The sequence below is a fragment of the Acromyrmex echinatior genome, chromosome 5, assembly GCF_024713525.1.
Source record: "Acromyrmex echinatior isolate Ae372 chromosome 5, ASM2471352v2, whole genome shotgun sequence".
NCBI lineage: Eukaryota > Metazoa > Arthropoda > Insecta > Hymenoptera > Formicidae > Acromyrmex > Acromyrmex echinatior.
In genome coordinates, this window is record NC_141856.1 from 8513320 (window position 1) to 8541118 (window position 27799).

The 27799-nt window shown below is 31.1% G+C and overlaps 1 protein-coding gene across 2 annotated transcripts in view; it reads left to right on the forward strand.

The window, feature by feature from the left end:
* The window catches only part of LOC105143244 (salivary C-type lectin 2), a 103594-nt gene that overhangs the window by 71335 nt on the left and 4460 nt on the right, over positions 1–27799 (forward strand). Inside the window, exons 1-2 of one of the 2 annotated variants that reach the window (XM_087406439.1) lie at positions 5774–6662; positions 23377–23489. In XM_087406439.1, coding sequence (XP_087262565.1) covers positions 6497–6662; positions 23377–23489 — 279 coding nt within the window. In that variant the 5' untranslated portion in view covers positions 5774–6496. Of the gene's footprint in view, positions 1–5773; positions 6663–23376; positions 23490–27799 lie in introns of those variants that run through there. The other variant, XM_087406440.1, reaches the window with a different exon arrangement.

Genomic DNA, 27799 nt, shown 5'->3' on the forward strand with positions numbered 1-27799 from the left:
GATAACGTGACCGAGGCCTACATTTCTACATATGTTCACTCAAAACACATTGCGAAAGTATCCCGCGGGCTCTTTCGTCTCGCACTGTAAACGATTGATTACGTGACGGCATTAAAGTATTGAATAGTGAAAATTCAAGAAACAGCAGATCGTTAAAGTATCCTACCATTTCGCAAACTTTGTTCGAGGCTTTAAGAAACACTTTTCTTAATTTTTTTTTAGGATAATGACGTTACTAAAACTACTGTATAGAAAGGATGATGTAGAGAGCCATTTATTATGAAAGAACATTGGTGTCAAGAACAATTAGTGTCAAGTTTTATTCAAATATATAATTAAAAATAATTTGTAATGGGTAACTTCAGAGATTCTAAATTTGCACAACTTAAATCTTTTTAATCAGCAGTGCTGCAAAAAAATTTTTAATTAAAATTTTTAATTATTAATGTAAATTTATAATAAATCAATTAATTTTGGTTTCCCAACTATGACATAAAACATATTTTTGAAAATAGAGATAACAAAGCAATATATATATATATATATATTAGGTGTTGGAATTAATTCGTAGCGTTTTTTAATGAAAGAATGTTATTTATTTCACATGAGCATTAAAAAATACATTAATGAAAGTACTTCCCATCACTTGTAAAACGCTACGAATTAATTCCAACACCTAATATATATACATATATATATGTCTAAAAAAATAAAAAAATGTTAAACTTGTATTTCATATATATATACAATATAATATTCGCAAATATATAGTAATAATAACGTTCAAATGTAGACAACATAGGGTAACTTCGGTATATACACCATGTCTATCGAAAATTTAATTTATTAAGTATTATTTACTATATTTAAAGTAAACGAATTATATCAGTAAAAACTTTGTATTGTCTACTATTATGAAAAAAATATTAGAAATCTGAAATATTTATATTTCGTATTAAAAAATGAACTTTTTTAAACCCTTGCATTTTTGCCGCATATCCCATAAAGATGGGATATATGGCTATTCATAGGGGAAGGGAGATATGTACGGCTCATGAAAAATTTACAAATAATGCATATAAATAAGACGTAAAATGACACAATAACTTATAAAATGCGTTTATAAAGTTTCATTAAGGAATAAGAATGAATAAATATGTATATAAAGTAATAAATAATAATTACAATCTTCCTACAAGTATTGCAAATGTTATGACATGAGGTATATATTTTATGTAATGCATTTAGTGCACTGAATTGAATCTGCGCACTTTGTATGCTTTGAGCATAAATCCCGCCCGCTAAAAATGTCGTATATTCTAAACAAATAGGATATACAAAACAAAGAATACAAGAACAAAGTACTTATATTTTGTTATACAACATGCTTTACTAGTTCTCTGTACTCATGTATTACTAAATAATCACTAAGTCTTTTGCACGTAATTTCTACAGTAATCATTTTATGTAGATGATAATTTATGATGGTGCTACTTAACACAGTGACAAATCGATTCAACTCACAATAATTTTATTAATATTAACAGTAAGAAACTGAAATTGTAACGTTATGCTAATATAACATAAAGGCATGTAATAGAGAGAGTAGTTGCGAGAAAATTACCCCACTCCTTCTATTTTTTCTATTTTTTTTTCTGACTTCTGCAGCGTAAATCCCAGCGCGGCGTATTTGTCGAAGTTACCCTAGTACGTATTAGTACGTAATAGTACATAATAATAATAATAAATGTAAATTTAATACTAGAAGCTAGATTTGCTCCGCAATTTATGTCCAAGTCGGATAATCCCTGCGGTTGCAACATAGTTATTAGCATGTTTATAGCTTTGCATGCCGATAGTTAATATGATCTTCTTAACGCGTCAACGACTTATAACTTTAACATTCACATTTTCACTGAAATTATTAAATCGTTATCATTAAATCGTCATCATTAAATAGCTTCTCTCCAGTTGACTCATTCAATCAATGACTTCTTTTGCTAGGTACACCTTACACGAATGATTTACCGTTATTCCCGCAGGCGTGATTTATTCCTCGACTGATGCCCCTTTCTCGATCGAAAGTACAGAAATAGGATTCTCAATAGCACGGTGTCGCGCAGATGTCGTGGAATAATCTCAGTACAAATCTCTTCTCATGAATAATTCGTCGAAGCGTCGATCCCCGCGTATATTTCCTGTCAATCCTCGTAGATTTCGATGATGTTATATCTGTTCGTATATGTGATACGAAACGTGATCGGCACCGATCACATGTGTAAATGTCGCTCAGTGATGTCGTTTTTCGATCGGGGCAATGCGATGTCCTGATTGCGGCTACGATGAGCTCCCGAAGGATAGTGAATTGCACTTCACGGATTAGAGATCGAAGCACTTGATTTTACGCTAGATTTATTGCAACTTGGAGATCTTCAGTCTAAATCGTTATCATAAGTACGATTTAACGCTATTTTATGTCTGATATGATTATTGAAACTGATAGATAATTATTTGGATAACTGAATTTTCAAAAGATAAAATAATTCTTTTCTAAGGAAAAAACTATTTAATAGAATAATGTAGAAATGACAGTCGACATTTTGATTACAATTTACTTGTAAATGTTCTTTAATTTTCTATTGTAAATTGATGTTCTGAACTTGCACTTTAACTATTCAACCATTAAATTGACATCCTTTTTAGTTTAGAACACTATGTTGATACTCCACCGTTAATACATACACACACACACACACACACACAAATCTTATTTTTAAATTTGCAAGAATAAAAAACTTTATATAACATGAAATAAACGAGAGAAAGTGAGAGAAGAAATAAAACTCGGAAAGAGAAGAATTGCGTCGAAGGAATATTTCCGTATTTCTGTAAGTTTTCCTCGCAAAAAACTGCCTGCCATCTCTTTTATGACGAAGAAATTATGGCCCCTCTGTGACAAGAATTCAGTCCGACAGGATCTCCGCTTTCCGTCATTTCAGCTGGAAGAAATTCGCAACGCCACACCCAATGACAATGTCGCCGTTACAGTCTTTGCAATAATCGGGTTGAAAATATCGTCGACACTCTCGTGTACTGAAGACTCATAAAGCACACATTTCACGGCGTTCTGCGTTAAAAGATAATACTGTACTCTAGCAATTTTGCGTCTAACGTTTGATTAAGAGTTAACTATGCGTATGATGAATAGAAGTATTTGTAGAGAAGATGATAATGGCTTAAAATAAAGTTTCTCTTGAGAAATTAGAAAAATAGAGTAGATATTTTCTTATGAATTAATATTCATTCTTCGAAATTAATTATTTTTATTTTTATATTTTTTTTAGAAAATGTAAAATAAGTTGCAATTTATCAGAGGAATTTGAAATTCAAAGATTTACAATGTGAATTTTTATTCAGAATAGGAAATTGGTCACGTATTATATTGAGGATTGAGATTGTACAGCAACGTATACGTGCTCCGATATGTACAGATTAATGCTGTCACGTCCACCAGAAAAAACCAAAGTATTACATCTGAATCTATATTTAAACAAGAAAATATTTTTGATCGTTTGATTTAAAAAAAAATTAGTTTTTTGTATATTTAGTTGTATATATTTGAATATATACAAAACTTATAGTTAGTTATGTATATATAGTATACAACGTATATAGTATAAAATTCTCTTTCCTAAATGGCCGGAAAAATATACTTTAGATTGGGATTCCCTTAAACACTTTCTTGAAACATTTTAAACACTTTTACTCGAGTAAAGTACTTTCGAAAATCTGGAAAACAAGAAAGAAAAAGGAAGAAATTTTTTAGAGATTAAGAAATTGAAAGCGACATCATGCATCGTGTATTGGTTGGACAAGTTGAGAAATTTGATGTATAATTTAGTGAAAGGCGACTCGTTTGTGAAAAGAAAATTAAATCGACGAATCTTCTTTTAAAAGAATCAATTTGCAACATTTCTCAAATTCTAATCAATTCACATAGTTACATCTTTTTAATTATCTGAGATTATTCATTCGTGTAATATAATAAATATTAAAAAGTTATATTCATAAACAAATATCTATTTCGTGAAATTCTATAAACTCTGTCTATATATGATAAATTCAAATGACTATCTGAATGGCTATCTACTCTTCTTTCGTTAATAGGTTTTATAATAAACTTAAAATGTATTTTTCAAATTCATGACTTTCAATGAGACTTAAAAGATTTATTACTCTATTGAATTAGAGACTTAAAAGACACTTATTACTCTATTAAAGTAAAATAACATTAAAGTTTTATTATTTTTTTATAGATAGATATCATCGATACTTAATTTATTAAAATTTTTTAATTGTGTATGTTAAATAATTCACGAATTCAAAAGAATAAAAATTTTTTTTAGCTACAATTAAATATTATTGAAATATACGAGTATATTTGTTGTCGAAGGATGCTAACTCTAAACATATTGTAATTGAAAATTTATAACAACAGATATGACAAAATCATTGAATTATCTCAAGCTATAGATAATCGTATATAAATTTATCAGAATATTATGATATTTTCTAAATCAATGCATCACGAAACAAATCTTCTCGCGAATGTTTACTGGTATTAAAATTTCAGTCGACAAGTTCTGGCGACCTTTGTTGGCGACACGTACCTTTCTCGAGCATGCAGACAAAATATACCGATCGAGGATATTCATCTCGCGATCGAATGGAGTATGAGTAACCGATGAAGGTCGGCCAGTATGGAATTTAATTGAAAAAGCGAATGTTAGGGTCTATCAATCTATCGTTATTTGCTTCGGAAGATTTTTCAGGGAAATTCCTTCCTACACTGGTCAAAGTAGTCGAAAAAATAAAATAAACGTTAAATTACGATAATTAATCTCTTAATCTTATAGCTTCGCTCATCTTTGAGAATAGCAGAGAATAGAAATTAGAGCACGTCGTAGTTGATAGGAATTTACTAATGAATACATGTACGTGTAAATCTGTACGTAATATAACACAATAGATAAGAAAAAGAAAGAAAATTATTAATAAAACAAATACTGAATGTAATTAACAGGAATAAAACAAGTTTTATTCTTTTTTGCCGCATACTAAAATTTATATTTATAAAAATGTTATTGTTATTAATTGTTTTTAATTGACTATTGAAATAATTTGGTTTAAAACGTGATGTTAAAAGTATGTTAAAATTAATAAGACAAAACATTAAGAAAAATATTTACACGTGCGCGTAGAAATATTTTACAAAATTTAGCTTCGCTTAACTTTCATCATTTTACGAGAAAGCACACTGATCTATTTGCGTGTGTATGCAACTTTTGTTTGCAACTCTCTAGTCGACATACTCTATTAAGCATAGACACACCCCTAGACACGCGCTATATATTGTATATGTATGAGTGCATACCGGAAGAAGGACGACGCATCAGTGTTGATATGTGGAAAGTAGGGGAAGGTTGAACTTAGATATACATTTTACACAATACATAATTGACGATGCACTTGGCTACCTTGCAATGAACCCACGCTATGTCAGTTCGTGTCTGATAAAGCAAATTAATAATTTGTAAGAAAATTTGCTTGTTGATAGAAAATGTAGGATAAATTCTATTCTTCGTTCTTTGACACAGCATAAATTTCCATCAGATTGTACAAATTCAATTAAAAGTTCGCGAAGAATAATAGAAAGAAATGTATTCTAGACATTTTAATTTTATTATTATTTTATTATTTAATTTTATATTTATATAGGCTTCAGAAACATTTTAAATTTCTTGATTTTTTATAATCTATTTATAAAAGAGTGACTTCATAATCTAATTACGTAAATAATGAATACTCGTGTTTGCAATTTTATAAATATTTTGCTTAATTATTTTTCGAAAGTAGATTTAATAACTAATTTCAAATTATGCATGCAATATTGCTGCAGACTTCTCAAAGTATTTCTCTTTTCTCAAAGTACTTTGAATATCAAAAACTATTGTAGCTAGGCAACGTTTGATTATGCAAATAAATTATTAGAATTAATAGAATTGTAAAATAAATAGTTCAAATTTAAATTGTTTTCTCTGTCGCAAAGGAGTTACTGTTAAGAACTTTGCGTCTAAAATCTATATATCTTTACCTTTCACTGACACAATGAGTATCAGGTGGTATTTGATCTCGACCCGAATTCTCGATGGCGACCCTAGCGAGATTTCATCAAACTCGTATACCAATACGCGACCGCACTACACAAGGACAGGATTTACAGTAAAAGAGAACTTGGCTTCTCGGTCAGGAGTCGATCTGCGTGACATTCTACCGATATAACCGATGTGCCGTAACTCTTTTTCGCGATCCTCGAGAAATTCGCGAGTACACGTGGTCAGACGACATTCTCCTGCTAGCTGCTGGAGGTCCAACATCGTTGATCTCTCGATTTCGACGCGCGCGTCAAGGACGTCGATTGATCGACCAGGATTACATGAGGTCTTGTCCTCAGACGAGAGAAGATTCTACGGATCGGACACAACTGTTAGAACAATTTTGCGGTGACAACATCCAAGACGACATGGCCACGAGGATATGGTTACTCTTATCGTCGATCCTCTTCGTGGGATCGTTGCACGCCATTCCTGGCAGACTCAGCGGTATGTGGACTACTTGTTTTTCTCGATTGGCATCCGGTGTTGTTACGGCTTCGCCGAGTGGAGGATGGAGTAGTGTGTGGTGGATATGACGCGGTGTGATCTGGTTTCGACGGCTTGTCGATGATTTCGGCGAGTGGTTCTGCGCCGTAATTGTAATCCTGGGAATGAATCGATCTCTCTGTGATTCAACGATGAGAATTCATGTTTTACCTCGCGCTTTTTGAAATGTCAAAACAGGGGTATGGCAAAATGTTTTTACGTCATGCATTCATTATGTACTGCTGCTGTCCGATCAAGATTCATTATGTTACTACTATAGTATATGCAAAAAATAAAGATTGAATACTGCAAAGTTTTGCATAATTTTACATAATATTGTAACACATAATCTCTATATTTACAAAATATGAATTTAGAATGATTTAAAAATAGACACATGCTTTTTGCTTGTTGCAAATAAAACAGTAATATATTTATAGTATTTTTTATACTTTTTAAAGAATTATTTAATGCAATCTCTTTAGAATTAAATACATATACTTACGTCTTCATGAAGCACTCGTTTGTTTATAATAACAGTGTAAATTATGTACATGCTACAATGATGTTGTTATTGTAATGATATTAGTCAGTCTTTTTCGTATAATTACAACGTACTATCAAACTCTAGCCCGATCAATGAAGCTATTACATTATCGTTACGCATATGTATGATATATTTCGTCAGACTAAACTATGCTCACATCCGGTCTCTCAATTAACTCCTTTTTAACTCTTAACTTTTTCTTCGGTTCACTTTCACCGATTCTAGAACTCGTTTCTTCTGTCATTTCCGTAGCACTTTCGCTTAATCTCGAATAATTTACTTTTAATTTCATAAAACTTGTTTTCTCTCAAATATCGACTGTATTTGTATGGAACATATTAATTATATTTTTATATATTTTAGGCAAAATATGAATAATAAGCTATCCGTGATTGTGTAGAAGAATAGCAATAAAATATGAGATATATAACATACGTAATATATAAGCGCATAGAAAAAAAGTTAAACCATCTAATATTTTAATGATCTAAAATAATTTTTTTAAAACTTTAACTAAAAACTCTTAAATATTCATTATGTAGCTTCAGATAGTGCACAATATAAATAACATTAATATATTTTAAAATTGGATAATAATTTTAATATTCGTATTTTTTGTAACATATGTTTTAGTTATAATTTTATAAAATTTTATATACTATTTATATATTCGTTTGATTTATGATTGATATTACGATAAAAAGCAGATTTAATTCAGAGTTGATGAAATGTCTTGGTTAGTAAATAGGAATTCGGAAATGTATATGTAGGTCGCCCACTCTCTTTATTGAATTTCCGCTTGAATTTCGAAAGTGACCTCTTCACTTTCATAAACTTGTTCCATCTTTCTGCTGACCGTGATCACAATTAGTTTACTATTCTTGAAAACGTAGTCAATGATCAATATCGCTTCAAGACGGTATGATCATTCTTTTTCTTCAGTCTCATTTTCTTTCAGTATCTTGTAGATCAATGCTACGATAGCAACGTACAACTGTAGCAATATACAAATATACACCATCTTTTACCTAACAGCTATTTTAACAATTACCTTAAAACTTTTAAATTCTTAACAAAGCATGTACTTTGCTCTATTATCATATTACTACATTAATAATATCAAATAACATCCAATTTGAGTTATTTTTTATCATTTCTATAGATCGCCACTGTTCTTACTCAATATATCGTTAATTTAAGTAAAATAATGGAGTTAAATGATTTAATTTAAAAAATTCAATGTATTAAATTCAACTAAAATTTAATTTATTAGGTGTTGGAATTAATTCGTAGCGTTTTTTAATGAAAGAATGTTATTTATTTCACATGAGCATTAAAAAATACATTAATGAAAGTACTTCCCATCACTTGTAAAACGCTACGAATTAATTCCAACACCTAATATTATTTACTAAATGCATACGTTGATATGAATGTTATTTACTTTGAAAGTAATTATATTTATATATATATATATATATATATATAAAATTACATGAAATAAATGATTAATTTATATTGTGACACATACGAAAGTTAAAAATAACAAAATGTAATTTAACTCAAAGGATTAGGCCATTGTTCCTTTAATAACATTATTACTATTACTAATACAAATTAATCTTGCTTTTTTGTGGACCGTTGACGTGTTTTATCGAGACTATTCGTGTCATGGGAATGCCCATTTCCCATTACAAATGTTCTCGCTGCGAAATTTACGCTGCGGCAATTAAGAAGCTAACACAATGACGTTATTCTATCGAATTTCATAATCTTACGTGCCGGTGGTTCGCCTCGCGTTACGCTCAGCCGCCGTTGGTCCGTTGCACTGCAATGCACACGATTTACTTCACGGAGCGGAAGTGCAGCACGACACGAGATACTCTCTCCGCTCGCTCTGTGCGAGGCGTTGCACTTGTGCGGAGCTCGGTATGCCGTTCTTTCTGTCTCCCTCACCTCTATACCGCAATATTCTTCCTGCGAATATTTCTTCCTCTACTGGCTCCCGGGCTAACGACGCATATCCTGGAGCCTTATCTCACGAAAGGCTCGAGAGTTGCCACACGTCCGCGTCACGCTTGAAAAGACTAATTTCCCAATGAGTTTGATTAAAAGTCAGTAATATGATGAGAATCTTATATTTCTTCACATTATTTATATACTCGATTGAGGACGTAACTTTTTTAGTCAAATGTGAAAAAATAAGATCATGTTTTTGCAAGTAAAATGAAAAATGAGTGCGTTACAAAGCTTAAAAAGATATTTTTATACGGATACTTTATTTAATTTAGTTCTAAAAAAAAATTATGTTTATTTAAATAAATGTTTTAAATTTCACTTTTATCATCAAGAAGTTAGGTATATGAAGTTTTATACTGCGCTTTATACCGTAATGCGAAAGGAATTTCTAATTATTATGCTCATAAAGAAGATTCACTCAACCCTCCTGTTTCTCATACGTTATCTCTTAACAATATTTCTTTACTGGAATTTAAACTAATGACTTATATTCCGGCACATTATCTCAAATACTCTTACTCTTTACTACTACATCGTCACGCTTAAAGGAATTCAATTTTTTAACGAGCATTAAATTATTGCGACTGAAAGCAACATTCTATTTGTATTTAAAAAAAATTATTGAAATAGCAAGAAATCTTATATCAATGCAATTATGTTTACTTAGCAGTTTACGATCTAATACATATGACATATTGCAATCTATCTATGTATGACTTAACATTTCTTATGACTGAACAATTAAAATTCTTTACAGCTGACATTTCTTCACTTTAGTTGTTTTTCAAAGTTTTAAAATAATTACATCAAATATTGATTTTAAAGAGATTTATACTGCAACTATTTGCATAAATAAAGAATGTTATTAAACATTAGGTATACAATACAAAAGTAATATCAAAATGAATAGCTATTTTTTTATCAAGAAGAGAAATCAATATAACAGAAATCAATATAACAGAACTCACTACCTATCTTAAAAACTAAATTCCAAATAAGCTCATAGCTTTATCTGTCAATTGCATTAACTTGCGACGCTGTTAACGGAGCCAGTGCCGTTAGATGTTCAAACGATGCTTTTTGTTTTATCGCATGGAATTCCAGATGGTGAGAGTATTACGGGGCACTTGCACAAGTGTACGTGCTCCTGATTGCGGTTTCAAGAGGAAAGCTCGATCTTTGCTGCAATGCCGCCGGACGCATCGGTCTGCGGTCGGCCACGATAAAACAAAACCGAAATTAGATAACGTCGCCCGACCGTATTGAACAGACCACTGTGAAATCGTCGCACCTTGCCGCTTGCGAAAATGCAAATTGTAGCGTGCATTAAAATGCAGATGCAAATGAGGCGTAATTTTAGCAACGTTATGTACCTTCAATGACAATCTTTACTGATGTTTTAATGAATTTTGGTTTTCTAAATAAAGCATTACGAACGAAATTTTTAGATCATTTTTTCTAATTACATTATTGTTAAATAATTTTTGACTTACAAATGATTGAAAATAAAATAATTGGTAAAATTAAATTTGTACCTCACTAAATATGTGTTACAATATATCTATTAAAATTAAAATATTTCTTCTAAACTTTAATTCTGTTAATTATAATATTAAATATTAAATTGATTAAATATATATAAATACTGAAGGTTTCGAAATATTGCTAGTCTGAAATTGTTTCTCATAGATGTCATCTTGCGAGAAATTAAGATTAGAAGTAAAATATAATGTCATAGTTTCTCAGTTTATATATGTGTATTGTTTTCATGCTAATCAGAATCGATTCATATGCATCTATTCCAGTTGAATTATTAGCGATTGGCCATCCTCTCATTTTTCGTAATCGAGAGACGCGCGGCGCGTATATCAAAGCAGGTACTTCGCATCTATCAATTACTAGCAATCGTTTTGCAATAACATTATTTGCTCCGGCAGATAATCTTGCAGTGGTGGATCCATTATGGGAAAATTCACCGCGGAACGCGTTATTGCGTTTACTGGATTAATTACGAAACGAACGTGCCTAAACGGCCCCACGTTACGTCCAGCTGGCGCACTCATTATCTAATGGCGTACGTTGAATTTATCACAGTTTAATTACGCCGTCAACAGTGTGCGCTTTGCCACGTGAAATATGATTATACATCTGACAATAGGATAACATAATCTGCTTCCGACCGCTTACAACAGCCGAAATATGCTCTTAATGGCGTTGTGCGAGCGTCATCCTAGTCATGTGTTATTTTATGTGCGCCAGAATGTGCTGCATTTTGTTGATGCTACTATATGCATCTCGTAATCATTATTCATTATTATATTCGTACTATTAATTTGAAAAGAAATGTTGAAAGAAATATTTCAACTTGTGTATTTAGTAAATACTTACATATTTTATTGGAACAGAAACTATGTATTATTTAATAAATTTAAAAGCTTGGAAAAAATTGCGCAAATGCAATGGTTTAATTATAAACTCTATTTTACCCAAGTGGCAGATATATTTTTACATATACAATGTAATTTAAATTAACATATTTATTATTTAATTTAAACTAACCACGCAATAATATAGATAATAATTTAAATAAATTCTGCTTTTAGATAAATTAATTAACTATTATTATTTATTATCTGATAATTCTTATGACACGAATAGCAAGAAATAATTTATTGTATTTTAATGAACATGGCTTATGTTATATGGTCATATATTAATAAGATAGTTTTTTTTTATTATTGAGTACTTATGAAATTGTTATTGTGACCTTTTTACTTAAGATGAGCAATAAAAAGGAAAGGTTATATCGCGTAGAATTGCGCGAGAAAAAAGTTCAAATGGAAAGAGAATGCAGTGAAGAACGTCTACTCACGTTTCACCGCGCCTCTTATCGATCTGCTTGACATTCTGCATCGATTTCACGTGGCTATCCACGTGTTCTCATCACGTTCAGATGCTATTTCGAACACATCTCGCGATCGCGTTATTCTAACATAAATACACATAGATGTACGTCTGAAAAAAGTACATGACAAAATATTGCTGTATTGCAGCAAGAATAGGGTTGTCACATTGTGGCTCTTCGTTTAGAAAAAGAAAATGTTTTCAATCAAATTTAACAAAATGAATAAAAGAAATAAATTATTTCCAAAAAATTAGGTATCTAATTAAATATCTTGATATTCTAACGATATTTTATAAAATATATATTACTAAGTCTTGAAAATGGATAAAGTTGTAAAGAAAATTTACTTTATGCAAACAAATTTAAATAACATGTAGTTAAATAAACTATTATTTTTTTCAAAGTCATCGCTTATTTGCGTAATAATATGTTTGTATACGGAAAGAATGATTTTGCTAGTGTATTTAAAAATTTAGCTAGATACAGATTTGAAAATAATTTTGTTGAGCATTAAAATAACTGAGTAAGAATCTTAAATATAATAAAGTGCTAAAAAAAATTTTAACATTTTAACAATCAGTTTGAAGATACATAATTATTTTTATGATCAGAATTATTTTCATATCTATATTTATAGCTAATTTTTAGATACTTTCGTAAAACCAGAACATTCTTTCCGTGTAGATAATTTTAATTTTATAAATAATTATTCATTTTATTTATAATTCTTATTTAAAATCTATAAAGACGAAACGTCTGAATAGCCGCACATAAAGGCAGCCTTGAGCAAAATGAAACATTAAAGTCCCGTGGGACGTGGGCGACGACCGTAAAATGATATCGAATTTGTGACATAACCGGGAGAAAGATGGAAGATGAAGTAACTGCGTTGCAATCGTTATCGAGAACTAGTCGGAAATAACTCGGTTTGCAAGAATGAATTTCTGATGGATTGAATATATATACAAAACTTTAAACTAACTATACTTGTGCTGAAAAACATATCCACAAAGAAATGTAGAATGTAATGTTTTAACATGGTGTATGATATGGAAGGTAACAATACCCTATTCACATTTTTTAACTTTGTAGCTATGCTAAAGAACAGTTGAAAAATATATTTTCAAAAAATAAATTTTCAGAAATAACCTGCACGAAGAAAAAAGAAAAATAAACTTGAAAATAGGTTGCAGAAATTTATTATTCATTGTATTTATATTATTCATTATATTTATTGTTCTATTATATATATATATATATATATATATATATATATAAATGTTAATTTATAGAACAAATATTGGAGGTTTATTTTAGACATAATATTCTCGATTATTCTTTCTATGTTAAGTACCGGCTATTTTCTTCTTTATAAAATGCTTATCGCTATTTATGACATAATGGTTATTAGCTTTAATTTAAAAGTTATTAGCACAAGACACTTACGAAATTTTGTATGGTGCAAATTAAACACAATTATAAAAAGAACTTTGAAGAAAAGTTCAAATATTTTGTCATCATCTACCTTCGAAATACGTAATATGATCCTTTATCTTTTTTTGCAACACCGGAGATTCATGTTATTCTCGCTCGACGCTCGAGAGTCATTGAGATCGTTAACTGGAGGTGTAACCGAACGATGCCAAGTTGGCGATGCAATTTCTCATTGCACCACTCACGTCACCGAGGTTACGCCGGACGTGCGGCTTCTCTTCTCGCATCATTTATTATCGCGCCCTGTACAAAAAGAATTCGTCGACAAAGCTCGATGGTGACGACGAAGCTGGGTCGAGCTTTTCCACCGCGCGCGTGCTTTTTCTCCGATGGAGTTTAATTAGCCTGGCGTGGCGTCCGCGAAAGGTCAGCTTTTCCGCCGCGCGCGACGGACGAAAGAACACGTAAGTGCCACTTCCACGCAAACATACCGGAGAGAAAGTTTCGATGAAGCTGATTGGCTTCATTTCTCCGTTGACGCGATGATTCTCCATCGAGCGAAGTAATAAAAGGAACCGAAGTTGCCTCTTTCTCTCTTTCTCTCTTTCTCTGACTACACCGCCAGCGACCGCCTCCCGGGACAATGTGCATTTCTCTCCCCGCCGCATTTTCTTCTACCCCGCATTCACCCGACTTCCCTCTCACCTCGGTCGTTGATGAAATTACGTAAACTCCATTTTCCGGGCGCGCGAGCGCCAGGATGCCCGTTCTCTTGAGAGAGAAGGCTTGTAAGGAAATATGGCGATGGGCGGGAGCAGTAATAACGGAGCTCGCTATTTGGGGTGAAGTACTTGGAGAGTACCTTTCCAATGGTGGCGTTTTTAAGTCGTCATTACACACTGATGATACTTTTTCTTCTTCTATTTCTTATGATTTTATGACACTTGATGCGTTGAGTTCTAAGATCTGATTTATGATCATTACTAATGAAAATTTTTGAGTTAAAAATATTCTAAAAAGTTTTATAATATAATTTTGACTTTAAATTTAAAATATCTTTTGCATGCTATTCTTTTAGTCTTAATGCAATTTTTTGAATCTATCTAAAGGTCGAAAACTATTAAATTATTTGTTGTACAGAAATGGTTTACTTGAATAGTTAAAAGAACTCTTCAAATATTAAACATATGATTTTAAATCATATTATTGTTATTACTAATAAACGATTATGTTACAAAGTTAAATTAAGTATTATATATATATTGATTTTAAATTACGTGAAAACATATTTCTTAAATCTAATTATTATATTAGCAGAAGCTATTACGATTTATGAAAATGTTTCGTTCTTTCATTGTATTTATATATCTTCATTGGAAACTTTGCAGTCAGATTATTAAATTAATTTTTTATTTCTATGATTTTTTTATTAATATTGTACATTATGTATTTCTGTGATTTTTTTATTAATATTGTACATTATGTTCTAATTTAGACAAAAATTGAGATGAACAATTGATTTGACCATTTATTTAAATTTTGTTAACTGATAATGAGTTTTAACAAGAATTCTGTTAATCTCTCTCTCTCTCCCTCTCTCTCTCCCTCCCTCCCTCTCTCTTTCTCTCTCTTTCTCTCTCTCTCTCTCTCTCTCATCCAATATTAGAAAATTATAGAAGATATTAAAGTGTTGTATTGTTATATATGAATAATATATATTCAATAAAAAATTATTGTATATTTTATTCTCTAATTATAAGGGAAAATAGTTTACTTAATTCTAACTCTTATTAATGATTTCTTATATTTTTAAATTACTAGATATTAATATTAATAGTAAACAAAATTTATAAAATTTATATCATTTTTTATAACATAATATAATGAAATATAACATAATAAAAATGAGAAAAATGTATAATTAAGAAATATATTTATTATAAATATTAAATTATATAATTTTATACGTTTAATGTTAATATTATATTTTTTATTAATTATGTTTACATTAAATACTGTAATGCTTTTAATTATTATATAATACTGATATAAATATGTTTAATTAACTAATCTTTTATTAAATTACAATTAAATAAGAAATCGTTCGCAAAAAATAAAAACAATAATAGAAAGACACGAGAGAATATCATGAAATTTTAAAACAAATTGCAAATTTCAAAACACGAATAAATTCAGAATTTATTCAAATTTATTCACGTTGTGCCAGAGGGACATGTCCGTCTCCTTCGAAGGATTTGCCGGAGGGAATTACACTTGTAAGATATAGAGAGAAAAACGTAGATTCTTTTAAATCCGAAACGTTTGTCCATACCAATTGTACGCTTGACGAGATCACGACGCGCGTCGAGACCGCATCCGCTTTTCCACATCACGATTCGCGAGTCAATTTCAGCCGATGGCAGCCGTTTTCCATCGCCGAATGTGGGAACCTGCCTCTTCCATTTGCCGAAAACGATACCCAAACCATCGCTTTTTCTTTCTGTCCTCTCCGTCACTCCCAACGTGGCCACCAATTCTGGAGGATCGTATCGTATTGGATCTACCTACACGACCATTTCGACGGTGTGCAATACCAGTATGCGATCCATAATAGAACTGGGAGTCACGCGAGTGCACTGAAAGGACAACCCACTTCGATAGTCTCAAAGATATTTCTACTATCGAAGCCGATACTTTGCGTAACACTATCCCTGTTTAGGATAAAGCGTCCGTTTTTCCTATGAAGGAACAAACTCGAATTTTATCAAAGAATTTCTCACTAAAATATATTGTGAATATCTTTTCTTCTTTTTATTCTATCCATGATTGATAGTAAAAGATGTTTTCTAAAATTTAATCACGACATGATAAAAATATAAAAGATGTAATTAATAATTGTCGAATCATATGTGTGTGCATTGTTCGTTTAATATTTTGCGTGGAAAGAGTAGAGAAGATTGTCATCATACGCACTGTCATAGTCTTTCTGGACACTATATGTTGCCATTTAGCTCGTGCGTCACTATGTATTGCCGCTGTGCATTGACAGCTCTAGGGTGCAGTTGCATGTCGGTGGGCCGTGACTGCTCGCTTTGATCACCCCATCAGTATGCATTGCGCCATAACGGACATTTACGTAACGTGGCCCCCGTGATTTTGCCCACATGCGGCATGTCTGTCATCCTCGACAAAATCTTCCTCGGCGAATACAAACGCCAAACGTGATTCGCGTTGGCGGCGACGGCTGCCTTTTCGAAAGCGTGTCAAGGATACGCTGAACGAAGGTCGGTCGCTCTCATGAAGTTTAGTCGGTCATCTGATTGGCTGACTATTAAGCGTCCTCTTAACGTCCGATTAAAAGTGACAGTTCGATCAAAGACACCGTTATTCTTAATGTTTGATCCGTTCGGCGGGATCATTTTATTGAAGACAATCATCTTTTTTTTATTGCAATAGCCATTTCTTATTAGCTCTTTTTTAGAGACATACATTTAGCAATTCTAGACTTACAGGAAAAAATTATTTTAACATAAAATAATTTTTTATGTTAATAAACTGTTTATTACCTGTTTCATTTTTTTTGACTTTTTATTGATCTCAATATTTTAATTTTTAATACTCGAATATACGTTGTTGAATAAAAAATTGCAAGAATAGTTTTGCTTTATAATTATATAAACACTTAAGATGTGTATGTACTCAATGATTATGTATATGTATTCAAAGCTTTATAATGGCTTTTATTCATACTTAGAACTGTGAATGATGCTCGTCTCTTTAAGCGTTTCAAGATCTGAAGACGCTTAAAATGTCTATTTTCAAGACATGATACTCAATGTCGAATAGACAGAAGATAAAACGTAATTAAACGTAATTAAACTCATATACTCCGATAAATAATTAATTTCATTTTCTGAGGAGAAATTGATTTATGCTTGATATTCATTTAGAATGTACTTAAGATATCGTTTCCTTAATTAAAGTACTCATTCATTAGTCACTTTAATATGATTTGAAATGACTGAGCATAATAAAATAACCGTTGAGCGATGTTCGAAAGAACTCCAATCGTTTTAGTACATGCGTATTGTTGCTTCAGAGCACATTAATCATTAGTTAAAAACTGCGCATAACTCGGATCGATTGGATGCAATTAATTAAGCGCAATCGCATTTATTGAAAAGCGGTTTTCTGATATTCTTTCCTTGATCTACAGAATTAACAACGTGAAAACTAATCAAGATCATATTATCATATTTTCTTAAAGATGAGCATCAAGTCTTATATAATGTTTTATGTTTTAAGTTATTGCTAATATAGAAATACAAAAATAACATTCATGTTTGTATATCTACGTACAGTTTATCTACACAGAAAGAACGATTTTGCTGAAGTATTTAAAAATTTAGCTAGGCACAAATCTGAAAATAATTTGTTGGACTATTAAGATAATTATGTAGAATACTCAAATTAGAATGTCTTTTGCTTGAGTTTTCTATATAATTATTTTGATGGTCTAACAAAATTATTTTTAGATTTGTAGCTACCTAAATTTTTACTTCAGCAAAATCGTTCTTTCTGTGCATCAGCGAAATTCTGTCATCGTTTCTGTCAGCAATTTTATTATCGTACCTTTTTAGAATTTGTCCCTTGATTATAATTCAATGGACTATCGAACGATTTTGCGAGCTTGTGGACGATAATTAAATTTGCAGATAGCGTCGTCTTAATTCACGCGATTTTCGAGATTGTACGCGAATAAGATCGCACTCGTAAAATTCAATTTTACGATGTCATTTCTTCTACACGAGTGCGGGCTTTGCCCATCGGTAAAATCTGACATTTTAAAAGTCGAAGGACCATTTATTTTCTTGATAGTGAGCTCAAAATAATCATAATCGGATGTTACATTTTCAACAAATTTTAATTGATTGATCTATGCGCTATTGAATCATTGTATTGCGCTTAAACGTTCAATATTCTTCAATATTATTCTTTATATTAATTATTTGACTAATTTACAATATAAATGATTAATAATTTATTGAAAATGCTGATAATGCATTTATAGGGTTGACTAACTCTTTAACAATTTTATTGCGTGAAATATTGAGATTTGTACTAATTATTGATTGCTCATAATAAGTATTAAAAATTTATGTTTTCTGTCAATTATTTAACAAAATATAAAAACTTGACATTTAAAAAGATTAATTTGTTTTACTTTTACAATAAATAAATCCACTATTTTAAAGTTTATTTGTCGGAATTTACAATATTTTATTCTTTCACAAGTATAACAGTTTGTACATTGTGATATATATTAAGTTCAGTAATGGCCGCTGGTGGATTTGTAAATTCGAGCAACGGATTTAGCAGAATGCGCACATTGTAGAATAAACAATGGCGTGGACAGTGTCACCTAAATCCGAATTTTGCGAATTTTTTATAGTACCGCAGGGCACACTTAATTACGCCACAATTATGCTTTCTCTCACATTATTAAAAAAACAGTTCTTATATATATATATTGTTGTGTTACAGTGGATTACCCATTATTATATTTTGCGATGCATATAATACTTTCTTTTAATATTATTTAAATTTATACGAATTTTATAAATTAATATTATAATGTTTTTGCCGAGAATTTTGTAACAGTTGAAAAATTAAAAATAGTTTTTACTGCTTTTTAACGATTAGTTTTTAATGTTATTTACGACAATTAAAATCAACAATTTTTTCTGTTATTACAATAATTCTGCATAATATATATACATATAACTAAGAATAATAAATATAAATACCATCATCTGATCAATGATATCGGAGAATTTAAGCTATAATCATACCAAAACTTGAATAATAAAAGTTGCGGTAGCTCAAGATCCGTTAATGGCTCCTTTAATGGAAGCAATTTATCCTTTTTCCATCTTGTAATCTGTGTGACGAGAAGCGATGTTGTGGAACCAAAAAGTGGAACAGGAAGCAAAAGTCGGAGGTGTCTATTAAGAAGTCCGCTGAATATTAACGCGATGAAATGTTTTCTGACGCCGCGGCGCGGAGATTAACGAGGCGATTATTAAAATATGCAGTACGCCGGCCTAATTAGCCCGCCAATGAAACCAAGAAGTCATCTACTCTGCTTGCTATCTTCTTTAGTTTTACAAAGGTCGCGAACTTTAGCACGACGCAATTTTGCCGTATTACCTTGCTCAATTTACGTGACAAGTCAAGCTAACTCAAGTGCTGTTTTATGGTTGTTTTTCATAGATTTACTTTTATGATAATATTTTTTACATTAAAAGACTTAACGACAAGAATTTAAGAGATCATTTTGTATTCAGAATATAAAATTTTAGTGAGAATAAAACATTCCAGGAAATATAGGGAATTAAAAAATTTTATGAGGTGCCAGAAAAGAGAATTCAAATCTCAAGATTTATGTCTTAGATACGTATTACAAAAAAAATTAGTATACTATAAAATTTTCTCAGTCATAGAGAGAGAGGGAAGGGAAGAGAGAGAGAGAGAGAGAGAGAGAGAGACGATTTGTTGCATTATTAACAATGCATGTAGTTGTTACGTATTTTATTATATTATTAATCAATATAGCTTACTTATAAGTAATCTCTGTTTTCCAGTCTTACAATATTTTACAACCATCTATTACATAAAAAAAAAGCTGTTAGTTTTTTTTCATTTTATCAACTTGTCGATAACATAAATGATAAAAAACGTAACTGCTAATCTATTTTGCCTTATAACGTAGCGGTAATGCTACAATAATCTCACGTTTTATGTATAACGCATGAAGTGCAATGGGAAGAATAGCAACGAATTTTTGTTAACAACAGTGAGATTAATGCAGCGAGTTAAAAGAGTGAATGAGAAAAAGTGACTCGCACGCGCGAAAGTGCGAAAAAAGCTATTCCCGGCTACTTATGCGCTTTATTTGTCGCGACAATTAACGGAGCGTCGACGTAGGCACGCATGCACGCATGACACGCTCGTTATAACGAATGAGCCTCGTCAGAGAAATTCTGTCGTCGTGCCGTAAGCAGAACAGACTGAATCGTTACCAAAATTTCACGTCGCGCCACATCTCGTCGACGAGACGTACAGCGAAATTCGCAGTTTACGCAATCGTTGGTGTAACCATTGTAATTCAGCCTTACTGCATAGAACGCGATAAAGTAGACGCACACTTATGCGTCGCACACAACCTCCGGCGACAGACTTCCGTGATTCTCGTAAAACGCGATATCGCCGTGTCGCGCCGCGCGCATTATTCTCCGACGTGGCAGCTACGTTCGCTGCGCGAACATTATTAATCATTTTTGATCATCGCCCGCTGTCGTTGCAAAAATGCCATTTTGCATTTTATATCGACCCATCTCTTGGCAACTTGCAAGACAACTTTCGAATGAGATCGCATCAGACCGAGAAGTGCGTGAGCCGGTGAAAGCGTCATGTGGGCGACACAAAGCATGGTTTGTATCTTCATAATTCGCATTTGTTTGATCAAGGTTAAGTACAGGAATGCTTGAAATTCAATACTGCAACTGTGGGATTTTGTTATTTCACATAATTTATTCAACTGTAACTTTATCGAAGTAGACAGCTTATCTCTTGTTTCCATGAATTATTCTTTTATATTTTTTATACATTTATTCATGGCATCTGCCAATATTGCAATAGCAAATTAGAAAAAATGCAGCGTTATGTACTGTTACACACTGTTACACAGCGTATACATATATTATATATTTACAACGATATTTATGTAAAAATATTTAAGTCTTTAAAAATTGCCGAACTTTATATATTTTAAATATTATTTCAAAATACTTCTGATTATAATTTATATGCACATTATTTTGCTAATTAAGTGATAAGAATTAAATATTTATTTATATAGATAGCATTAAATTTTTTTTAACGTTACGATATTGCAACAATCTTATTGTCATTATTCATATCCACGACATTTACGTGATTTATACTTTCCCAGAAAAGATAGTGCAATTATTCTCGCATGGCAACATAATCATCATACCACTGAAGATAAATAAATCATACTTTGTTCCAGTAGATTTTCGTTTTTATACTTCTATCCAATAGCTTAAAAATAATATTTAACTTTAACATTTGATGTGCGTAAAGACGTAAACGAGACAACCACACAATACGTGCGTATACGTATATGTGTAATCTCTTCCGTGTTACATAATTGCAAGTGCTGAAGTCCTCAATTGCTGAAGTCTTCAATTGCTGCATTCTCCTAATATAGTCGAATAGTAGGAGAAATCGAATGCATTGTTGATTAAAAAGATGTTAACGGCAGTCGAAGGAAAAGCCGTTATGAAATTTTACTTTACCATCTGTTCCTCTCTAATTAGACGTAAGTTAGATTGACGCGAATTAATTCGATTTACATTGTGGTAGAATGCTTAATATGATTTTTAAAATAAATTTATTGTGAATATTTAACTCTGTAACAGATTATGAAAATACTACGGAAATTTATATATTACTCGCACATACACGCACACACACAGAAACGCTTTTATTTTTATAAAATACATTTTTGTAAATGTATATATATAATATATATATATATATATATATATATATATATATTATATATATATTATATATATATGTATAGAGTTTCAAAATTTCATAATTAAAATTTATGTTTTTAAAATGCTTTTTAAATGTAAATGAAAAATAATTACGTTCTCTTGCTATTTTTAATATATTTTAAAAATTTAATAATTTAATTAAATAATATTAATAATATTAATAAATAAAATTAAAAATTATATGATTTTACTATTAACTATATAATTTTATTATTAGTACTATTCATCTTTGGTAATATATTCGATTTGCATTATTGATTTATTTGATTTGTTAAATTTCTTTATATAATACTTTTTTGTATAATTTCTTTGTATAGTTTCTTTTGAGAAGTCATAGCAGTTGACATAACATAAGATAATAAATGTTTCTTTCAAAGAGAAAGATATCTCGTCAATATACTTTGTTGGTAGTGAATATTTGTGAGAAAGATAAAGTATATTTAGAGAAATTTTTTAAAGAAGACTACTGTAATAATAAATCAAGATTATTAATAATTAATTTTTACGCAATTAATTATTATGCAATAAGAACTCAGCAATTCATAGCGCATCAGCTTTTTTTCAGGAAGCTGCATTATGAATCAAAATCATGCATTGTAATGATTTTAATTCATAAATTAATGCTAGAAGTTATGTAAATATTAAGACAAAATATGTCATTTAATTTTCCAAATAACATACACATTGCATAAAATATCTAAAGACGTCTTTTAAACATCTTATACAACACAAATGTTATCTAGATTATTAAATGTTATTACTGAAAAATGTAATGTATTATTTTGAAAAATTTTGAAAGCTTAAAAATTTATAAAGGATTATATATATGTGAAGGTATTATTAATTGATTATTACTAAAGTTAAATTACTGTTACATTTTGATATTTTTTTAACTAATTTCGAATTTGCGAATAGCTTTCTTAAGTCATTCGTCGTTAAATGAAACCATTGTTTATTTGATAAGAAGATGTACATATATACTTTTTTACAAATTTTCCTTTAAATCTTTATTTCAATTGCTTTCTTTATTAAAATTGCAAGAGAAAATTTGTGTACTTTATTTCTTTTATCATCTATTCGACTTAAATATCGATATTAATAGCCTTTCCATTTTCTTTGCAGACGACTGTCCAAACTGCGTGGACGAACATAGTAGCAGCTTGGCGGCTTCAAGATGGACGATGCCTTTACTGAAGCTGGGCGAGAAGAGATACTACCTGGGGATCTTCTTCAAGGTATCGTTCCTGCCAGTTACGCTGATTTATCTGACCGAACCGTCGACCCGACTCGGGTCTTGGACTTTATCAAATTATTTCCGAGCTCGTAACTTTCCGGCTTTGCTGTCACGGACGGTTTTACGGTGCATCGAATGCCGGGAACCAGGATAGTAATAAGGGTCTTTTCGGATAACAGTGACCCTGTATTGGTTGCAGCAGAGAATCTCGCGTGATGAAAGAAGTGAAACACATAGAAAAGAAACGAAACATTTGGCACGTAAAGGAAAATTGAAAGAGTTCCAAGCAAAAGTGATTTCAAATTGTAAATATTAAATTTATTATTATAAATAATGTAAATTATATGAGCAAAAAATCAAAATTTTCTAATTATATCTATATATATATCGATATGTTTAAATAATAGCGACGTTTTCTTATTAAAATTTCATCTGATATTTAACGCAAAGTTCTTGTTTGTTTTAATTACAAATGTTAAATGATACTAACACAAGAGAGAAAGAAATAACATATTGTATGTATCCATTTTAATTAATTATTTATATAAATATCAAATACAAGAGAGAGAGAACTATTTTCTACGATAAATTCGTCAAAAATAATATTCTTTTATGAAATAGATTCTTTTATGAAATTTATGACAATTTGAAGTTGAATGCGTATTTTCTATCTCGAGAATTTTGCAGGTAGTGCTGATCTAATGCGGGTCTTTCGAGAGCGCCATTCCTGGTTCTGACGTGTGTAAACGCGTGTCCGCACGCGAACACAATCGTATCGATTAGAGACGCCCTTATTACGGCTTCCCGGATAGTCTAGGCGCTTTTATTGACTCACGTGCTATTAACATGGATTTCGTAATTCCATCGCTGCTGCGGATCCGGCCGGAGCGACCTCGCTAGAGATGGATGGTAGTGACGTAAAGGCGTTCGTTTAATCGGGCTTTTCGCAACAAAAGCGTGAAGAGGAAAGAAGTGGAAATTCGCTCCTTCTCTTTTGATCCTTCCTTTAATCGGATCATCAAAGACGAGTCCTCTTTGTTTCGCAAGCAAATAATGAACGGTGCTCCATTAATCGAGACCTTGCAAAACAACTTTGCTCATTGCCGGGCAATGACCGACTTTTCGACTAAATTTTGTGGTTCTCCTGATGACAGAGAATGTTTGCCTCTCTCTTCAGTGAAGAACTTATTTAAGTTAGGAAAGGAGACGGTTGGGGGTGAAAGTCAAGTTCTAGATTGCAAACATACCACTTGTTCTCTTGCTGCTCCAATTAATCCGTCTGTTTGACTTGTGGCGAGATAAGTATCCTTCATGCATGTCTTTGATGGACTAAAGTGTATCGATCCTACTGAATTATAAATGGGTCATTAATTGATCCATTAAAGGGATTCTATATTTATTTGTGATTCTATATGTTAATATCTCCACTAATTTTTGAATTCTAAACGATTTTAAATGATAAAATATTTTACATTTAATAATGTCTTCTATTTTTATAATAAAGAATTAGAGTGGTTCTACTACTTTTTTTTAAATATATTAGGTGTTGGAATTAATTCGTAGCGTTTTACAAGTGATGGGAAGTACTTTCATTAATGTATTTTTTAATGCTCATGTGAAATAAATAACATTCTTTCATTAAAAAACGCTACGAATTAATTCCAACACCTAATATAATAGTGATTCTTAAGGTGACCCTACACGGTCAATAACACTATAATATTGAATTAGTAATACTGACAGTATGCATCAATATTTTTAGTATTTCTATAACTTTACATGGTATTATTGACAATATATTTTATTTTAGTTTTATGTACGTTATCTATTGTGACATACTCTGACATGAATCCTAGTAAAGCGATACCAATACTCGAAAATCAAAATTCAGATCGTCGTCAGTATTCTACGTCAATCCATCAATATTAACCGCGCATCAATAATATTGTCAATGTTTGTTGATACTGACACTATTATTGACCATATAAGGTCACCTTTATTTAATAAACGAGAACATTCAATAAACGCTGCTTTTTTGCAATCTATATATTTTTAATATAATCATATAATTATTACTTTTACAAGCTTAACATCAGTGCCCAATCTTCCTTATTTATCTTGTCAGAAAAAAATAAATGTGTGCCCATTTAGAGAAATGTTTCTATTTTTTAATTACTTTCTCTTTAATCTTTATTTTCTTTCGTTACGCGGTATGTCCTGAAACAGTATTCGGAACCGAAAAGCCAATAGCGTGCCACTGATCGTCACGTACGATTGCTGTTTCGTTTAGGGAGGATAGACCGAGCTTAAGCGAAGCCATCGTGCACGAGTAACGACGAGTTCGTGCCAACGTTTCGTGGCACAGGAGAGCGTATACGCTGCGAGGTTCGAGCGGAAAGGGAATGCAGCGGTAATGCAACTCCGTCGTGTCGGGCCGCTCCCGTGCAATCGCGACGGCGCTCTATTTATTGCGCTTTATTTGCATTCCCAGCAGGTTACACTCGATTTTTCGCGTCCTTCGCGTTCCACCTTGCCTCATCGTACACACCAGACGGATCGGCGAAAGAGCAACGAGAGAACAGCGACGAAATTTGGTAGCGTTGACATTGACGGAGTGAAAGTCAATATTTATCATGCTCTTGAATAAATATTTTATAAACAGCTAAATATGTAAGTGAAAGATGTATACGACATATATGCCATACGCAGATATTGGAACAACAAATAATAATAATAAAGTGAATTGCTTAAAAAAAAAAAATTATTGCAGTAATAACGTTGTAAAAATAAATATAAATAATAATAAGTTTATAGCGGACCCAAAAGTATGTTATAATTATGATGGTGAAATGAAAATGAAAAAAATGGCTCTTATAAACATTAGGATACTATTTTTAAAAAGAATTAAAAATTTTTTTTTTGAGAATTATCTTATAGTTTTTAATTTCTTAATTAGTCATTAAACATTAATTGAAATTATTAATTAAAATAAATTAATTAAAATTTAATTTATGTGTATTCATATATAACTCTGAGTTTAGTGTCTATTACATTAACATGGAGATCATTTTGCAGTTAAGACAAATAATTTACATAAACATTAGCTACCAACGGTGTTAATTACCGGCAATGTTAATTTGAACAAACTTTAATTAGCGTAGCGTTTAAGATCCGAAAAGATTCATTAAGTTCTACGAAACAAGTAGAATATGCAAAATTCTCTCTCAGTTGCGATAATCACTTTTCTTAAATACTCTGCTTATGTAAAAGCAATATATGCTTAGATTTGTGCGATTTTTATAAATTTTCTTTACTTTAATATATACTATAATATTTATGAAATGCATATTTAAAAAATCCTTTAATGAAAATAATAATGAAAAAAATATTTGCATGTCACATCCGATAAGTTTGAATTTATTATTATAATACCATTATTGCGAAATTTTGTCTAACTTAATAACCTGGCGAATTATCAAAATATACAAGATGCACCGAAAGTTGCACCTCATATATATTTTGCAGAAGTATAGCTGCTATGTATATATGTTTCATAATAATTGCGTTGTCGTTCTCAAGAATTCCAAGTGGATAACCCAGTCTCTCAGTAAACATGTATTATGCATCCTAATTATGCCAATAAGAAATTTTGAGAATCAAAAATAGAACCTCGTAGACATTCTATGATTTCCTATCACAGTTCGATTTTGTGATTATTTATTATTGCAAAGAAGAATGCGTTGTATTGTGTTATATAATATGTTGTATTATTAAGGATGCTGTAAATATGGAGATGGCACATGTACAATGTGTGATGGCCGAGACCACCTTTGCACTTTAATGGTCGCAGCGATGCGGCGAAATACCGAGAGGGAATTCGTAACGATCGTAAAGAACTGCCAATGAAGTCAGAGGTGTTAGTATTTCTGCAACGTACCACGGTTATAAAAATCACATAATGTAGTGCGAATGACCGAATCGAAGTCACACAGCCGATACGTTGTGTAATATTGAAATGTCGAAGTACGAATTCGTACGTTCAACATTTATCAGGTTTTTTTCAAGCGTATAAAATATTGCGATGTGCAGATTATATTAAAAATATCTATGCTAAGCTTGACTAAACACAAGATATACATATATGTATGTGATTATTTTGAAAAACGATGGAAGATCAATTTTAAATTCAGAACATTTAAAAAAGTTTGGAATATTCTTTTGTTTGTTACTGAAAATTTTAATTCATTGAGGAAGACTGATTTTTTTCTCTCTTAACAGTAATATTTCTATCAAATTTAATTTAAAGCAAAG